At 65.4% G+C, this 5,472-nt stretch overlaps 1 protein-coding gene across 1 annotated transcript in view; it reads right to left on the bottom strand.

The window, feature by feature from the left end:
* Positions 1-5,472, bottom strand: part of ACA1_396760 (regulator of chromosome condensation (RCC1) repeat domain containing protein) — a gene marked incomplete at both ends in the record, with an annotated part of 13,237 nt that overhangs the window by 1,446 nt on the left and 6,319 nt on the right. Inside the window, 15 exons of the mRNA XM_004351585.1 lie at positions 46-371; positions 572-999; positions 1,180-1,253; positions 1,540-1,729; positions 1,966-2,098; positions 2,215-2,405; positions 2,659-2,778; positions 2,899-3,058; positions 3,108-3,179; positions 3,208-3,257; positions 3,415-3,977; positions 4,130-4,268; positions 4,401-4,473; positions 4,854-4,944; positions 5,172-5,313. Of these exons, the coding sequence (XP_004351637.1) occupies positions 46-371; positions 572-999; positions 1,180-1,253; positions 1,540-1,729; positions 1,966-2,098; positions 2,215-2,405; positions 2,659-2,778; positions 2,899-3,058; positions 3,108-3,179; positions 3,208-3,257; positions 3,415-3,977; positions 4,130-4,268; positions 4,401-4,473; positions 4,854-4,944; positions 5,172-5,313 (2,752 nt within the window). The remainder of the gene's footprint in view (positions 1-45; positions 372-571; positions 1,000-1,179; positions 1,254-1,539; positions 1,730-1,965; positions 2,099-2,214; positions 2,406-2,658; positions 2,779-2,898; positions 3,059-3,107; positions 3,180-3,207; positions 3,258-3,414; positions 3,978-4,129; positions 4,269-4,400; positions 4,474-4,853; positions 4,945-5,171; positions 5,314-5,472) is intronic.

Here is a 5,472-nt window from a genome sequence, read left to right as displayed (position 1 = left end):
CTTGGCTGCTCTTCAAGCGCCGGCGAGGCCAGAGTCCCAGTTGACCCGGCCGCCTCTTCTTCTTCTTCGTCGTCGTCGTCGTCGGTGGTGAGGCCCGAGCTTTCCGGCTCGAATTGCAGACCACGGCTCACGAGCCGCCGCGCCGACATGGTGTGCTCTTCTTCTTCCTCCTCCTCCTCCCCCTCCTCCTCCTCGTCGTCGTAGGCCTCGTCGTCAGTGGTGTAGATCGCATCATCGGTGCTGTACTTGCGGGCGCCGCTGGCGGTGCGTTGGGCGCGTGCGGGGGTGCCGTAGATCAGGCCTCCCTCCATCTCCTGCTCCTCCTGCTCCTCCTCGTCACCGCCTTCGTCGGCCGCCCCACCCGCCTTCTTCTGCGCCCCCGCCCGGAATTAGAACGCGCGCACAGCGGTGGTCGTGGCGACGGCGGCGAGGAAGGGGGGTGGGGCGTATGTGTGGGGGGGTAGTATATGTATAGAAATGTATATATGTATATATGTATGTGTATATGTATAGAAAGTATATGTACTCGTAGTCGTCGGCAGCGGCGGAAGCGAGACAGGCGGGAGCGTACGGAGAGGCGAGAGAAGAACGGCCGCTGCTGCTGCTGCTGGTGGTAGGCAGCGCCCTCAGAGCCGGGAGCTGCTCCTGTTCCTGCTGCTACTGGTGCTGCTGGTGTGTCGTCGTCGTCGTGGTGGTGGTGGTGGTGGTGGTGGCCGCGTAGCGGGGACTTGACCTGCTGGGCGATCTCGGCGGCGAGGAGGGTGCGAATGGAGGCCAGGTTGGGGGCGGCCTCGGCCACCAGGTCCACGTGCACCTTGCGGTGTACGGTGGCCGTGCGCGGGGAGTGGAGATCGTGGGCCAGCGGCGCGCGCTGGTGGCGGTGCAAGTGGAGCAGCACCATCGACTGGCCGTAGGTGGCCGACACCTGCAGCACGCGCCCCATCCCCGACAGCAGCTTCACCAGCGACGGGCGCTTGCACTGCCTCTCGTCCCCGTGCCCTGCTCACCAGCCACCAGCCACCAGCCGCCACCAGCCACCAGCCACCAGCCACCAGCCACCACCAGCCACCAGCCACGATGATGAGATCCGGCAGGGCTACAGCGGCACACAATGGGGAGGGGCGCGCGCGGAGGTGGTTCCAGAATCACAACAAGGCAGGCAAGCAGGCAACAACGTACCGAGCTGAGCCCACGCGGCGGAACCCCACGTGAACACGTTGTGCTCGTCCACTACCGCGATCGAATGCGAATACCTGTGCAGCCCCTCCCCGCGCAGGATATGGCCCAGCAGCGGCAAATGCAGCATCGGATTGGACGGAGGGATGCCGTTAGAGGGGGGGGCAGCCGTCATCGTCAACGTGTGGTCCACGCATTGACGGGTGTGTGTGTCGTGTGTCGTGTGTCGTGTGTCGTGTGTCGTGTGTCATGTGTCGTGTGTCGTGTGTCATGTGTCGTGTGTCGTGTTAGATCGACGGCCCACGTTATGCAGTTGCGCCGCCATGGCGGTCCGCGATTACGGGGGACAAGGTACAGGCGTACCCGGCGGCGATGTGGGTTACGTGTCGAGGCGCCCCGACGGGTGGGGCGTGCAGGCCCTCCTCGCCCACCACCGGGGTGGCGGCGGCGAACTTCTTGGGCTTCATCTGCTTGGGCAGCGGGAAGGCAGCCTTCTTGCGGAACCCCAGCTTGCGGTGCTCGTTGGAGCCCCACAAGTAGAGCTCCCCGTTGTCTGCGCGATTCGCAACCCCACCCGCGCCCCAGCCCTGATGTCAACGTGTGTGCCGTGTGCGGTGTGCCGTGTGCGGTGTGCGGTGTGCCGTGTGCGGTGTGCCGTGTGCGGTGTGCCGTGTGCGGTGTGCGGTGTGCCGTGTGCGGTGTGCGGTGTGCCGTGTGCCGTGTGCCGTGTGACGTGTGACGTGTGCCGTGTGCCGGCTGTGTGGCTGATTGTGTCGTGTGGCGGGGTACCGGTGACGGCCATGGAGTGGTCGTGACCGGCGGCGATGCGGGCCACCTTGACGTTGAGGAGATCCCCCTCCACCCGGCGGGGCGTGAGGCTGCGGTAGCCCGTCAGCTTCAGCTTCTGGTGGCCCAGCTGGCCCTACAACCCATCATGGCGGTTGTGTGTCGTTGTGTGTCGTTGTGTGAGAGATCGCCCTGGCGAGCACACACGTGGTGTGCCGCGAGCCTGGGCGGGCGAGGGAGGAGGGCAGGTACCTTGTCGCCGCGTCCGAAGGAGAAGATGGCGCCATCGGCGGCGAGGACGAGCGAGAAGTACTCTCCGGCCGAGGCCGCCACGACGGGCACGTCCGAGAGGGCCATGACCTGCTTGGGCGCCCGGATGTCGCCCGTGAAGAACCCGTGGCCCAGCGCGCCGGCCTCCCCCGACCCGAACGAAAAAAGCCCCCCTTGTTGCGCACGACGACGACGACGACGACGACGACGGCACGCACGCACGCACGCACGCACGCACGCACGCACGCACACCATACAACGGCGGCAGCAGCGACCCACCACCCACGACAGCGAAGACTCCGGTCAGTGGGTACAGGTACATCGGGGGACGGGAGGTGGTCGCCACGATACCCAAAAAAAAAAATAGAAACAAAACTAGATAATATGGACATATGGGGGGGGGATTAAAAAGGGATGGGTACGGACCAGTGCTGGTGACGAGGAGGGTGTGCGCGCCCCCGCACGAGACGTCGACCACGCAGTGGCGGGCCATGGAGCGTAGGAGGGCGGGCGTATTCGGGTCGGGCATCGACAGGTCCATCGTGCCTGCCACCCCCGGCCGACCCCGACCCATTAGCGCCAACCACATTGGGGGGGGGCACGTGCCGCCGCTCAAGTCGTGGAGGTGCGTGCGTGCGTGCGGTAGGGGGGGGGTAGAGGTAATACCAAAGTCGCGGGAGGAGGTGAGGGCGGAGCCCCACAGGAATACGCGTCCCTCGCGGGTGAGCACGAGCGAGGAGCCGATCCCGCACGCCGCCTTGACCGCCACGTGGTTCTCCAGCCCCTGCACGGGCTGCGCGTGCAGCTGCGTTGCTCCCGTACTCCCCTGTATGTACATGTTGGCCATGCACACCCACCCACCCCAAGGCACCCACCGCACCGGTCAACAGTAGGCCACATGGGAGCGGCGGCGGCGGCGGCGGCGGCGGCGGCACGCTGCTGCTGGCCTGCGCGTTAACCGGGGGGGAGGGGTACGTTGATCTGGCCGGTCGCCTTGTCGCCGAGCATGTAGACCTTGCCCGACCCTGCAGACAGTACATGAGGGGGAGGAAGGGCGAGAACGGCGGAAAAAGTGAGTACAGACCATTTGGGAGAAAAGGCCGAGGGGCACGCCCACCCCACCGAATTGTCGTGTGTGTGTCGCGTGTGTCGTGTGTGTCGTGCGTGTCGCGTGGTGCGTACGGGTGGTGAAGAGGGCGTGGGAGGAGCTGCAGGCGACGGAGGTGATGGTGGAGAGGGAGAGCTGGAGCTGGGTGTCGGGCAGGTTGAGCGGGCGGGGCTCCCGGAGGTTGCTGGTGAGGCGATCGTACTTGCCGTTGCGGCCCATGCCCCACGTCCACAGCTCCCCGCCCTTGGCCCCCGATGGTGCCCCCTCCCCCTCCCCCTCGTCGTCGTCGTCGTCGCCGTCGCAGTCGTCATCGTTGAGGTGGCGGTGGTGGTAGTGCTGCTGCTGCTGCTCGTCGGCAGCGGCCTCCCGGCACACGCGCGAGGAGATGTCGAGGTGGAAATCGCTCCTTCCGTTTGGGTGCTGGTGCTGCCGCTGGTCGGGGTTGTTGGTGTCGCTCTCGCTTCTACGACCGGGAGACAGCCCCCGATGAGCTCCCTTGTCCACCTCGTGGCGCATGAGGGGCTCCGGAATGCTCGCATGTCGGCCCACACGTCCCATCGGTCGGTCACGCCTCGCCCCCGCCGCCTCCGCTTCCTCCTTGAGCTGTAAAGTTTCGTCTTGCACCACGCGCGACCGCCTGGGTGCCCCCAACGCCCCCAACGCCACACCAGCACTCGCGTGAGCTCCTGCTCCTGCGTGGGTGGCTGGTGGTGGCTGGCGGTGGTGGCTGGCGGTGGGAAGGAGATGGCTTCGTGTCTGTTTCCCGGGAGGGGGGGGGAGAGCACGTACCGCTTTTGGCGCTTCTTGGCGAGGAGGTTGCGGGTGAGGAGGTGTTTGGAGAGGTAAAACGGTTGGCCTCGCGCGAAGATGTCGTGCTGGAGCATTGTGGTCGACAGGTTGACGTCGCTCCAGTTGTCAAACAGGCTGACTGTGGTGTCGCCACACCAGATGGTCACCACCGCCAGCGATGAGACAGACAACCGACTCACCAGCCATCGCCCCACGGCCCCACAAATAACAGAGGGGGGGTGGCAATGGGGGGGGGGGGAAGGAGGCGTACTTTGCTTGAGCCAAGAACGTGTAGCTCGCTTGATGGAGTCGTCCTGCCGGCCGGCCACCTCGGCGCTCAGCTCCTGCCAGCGCGATGGGGGGGGGGAACGGAGGTGAGAAGAGTCCAACAACAAACTACCCAACCCAACCCAACCCAACCCAACCCAAATCAACCACTGGTTGCCACAGCAGGAGGTTACAGTGAGCGGATCAGGAGCAGGCGCCTCGCGCGCCTCGTGCTTCGCAGGGGAGAACACACCACACGCACCACACACACCACACACCATTCAGACACACACGTTTGATGGAGTTGCAGAGCAGAGCATAAGAGGAGATGGATCGTTGCCCCCTCCCCTCCACCCCAAGTATGGGAACGGAAATAAGATGGGTGTAACAGGGCAGGGCAGGGCAGGTCCAAGGTGGCTGGCTGGGTGGCTGGGTTGTGGTATGTGGGGGGGGGTACCTTCTGGATGAAGTGGCCGAAGGACAGCAGATAGTCGGGCGACCCGAACACGAACTTGAGGAGGTCGGGATTATCGGATGGCAGCGGGAATCTGCAGATTTATTCGTCGTCGTCGTCGTCGTCGTCGTCGTATTCAGCGGGGGAAGGAGAACGAGAGGGGAGGTTGGGGTTAAGGAGTCAAAAGAGAAGGGGAAGGATGATGAGGAAGAGGAGCAGCAGCAGCAGGAGCAGGAGCAGCAGCAGGAGCAGGAGCAGGAGCAGGAGCAGGAGCAGGAGCAGGAGCAGGAGCAGGAGCAGGAGCAGGAGCAGGAGGAGTACCTTTCCCAGAGGAGCTCGAAGCGCCGGCCGTACCGGAAGGCGGCAGCGAATAGGCGCTCCTCCTCGGCAAGCTTGGCCAAGCGACAGCACAGCACCAGGCCGAAGGGGTGGCCCATGCCCACCCCTTGTGGCCGCGCATCACCTGCAGGCACGGGCAGGCACGGGCAGGCAGGCACGGGCAGGCGAGGGTAGCCAGCGTGGCGCCGTGAGCTCACGAGGGGTCGGCATTAACCGGCGGTGTGCGCGCCAAGGGACAGAATAGGGTGCGGTGCGCGCGTGCGGTGGATAAAAGGGGAGGGGA

Source organism: Acanthamoeba castellanii (assembly GCF_000313135.1).
Source record: "Acanthamoeba castellanii str. Neff unplaced genomic scaffold scf7180000084759, whole genome shotgun sequence".
Classification (NCBI taxonomy): domain Eukaryota; phylum Discosea; order Longamoebia; family Acanthamoebidae; genus Acanthamoeba; species Acanthamoeba castellanii.
The sequence above is the reverse complement of the archived record's forward strand: the minus strand, read 5'-3'. Positions and strand labels throughout refer to the sequence as shown.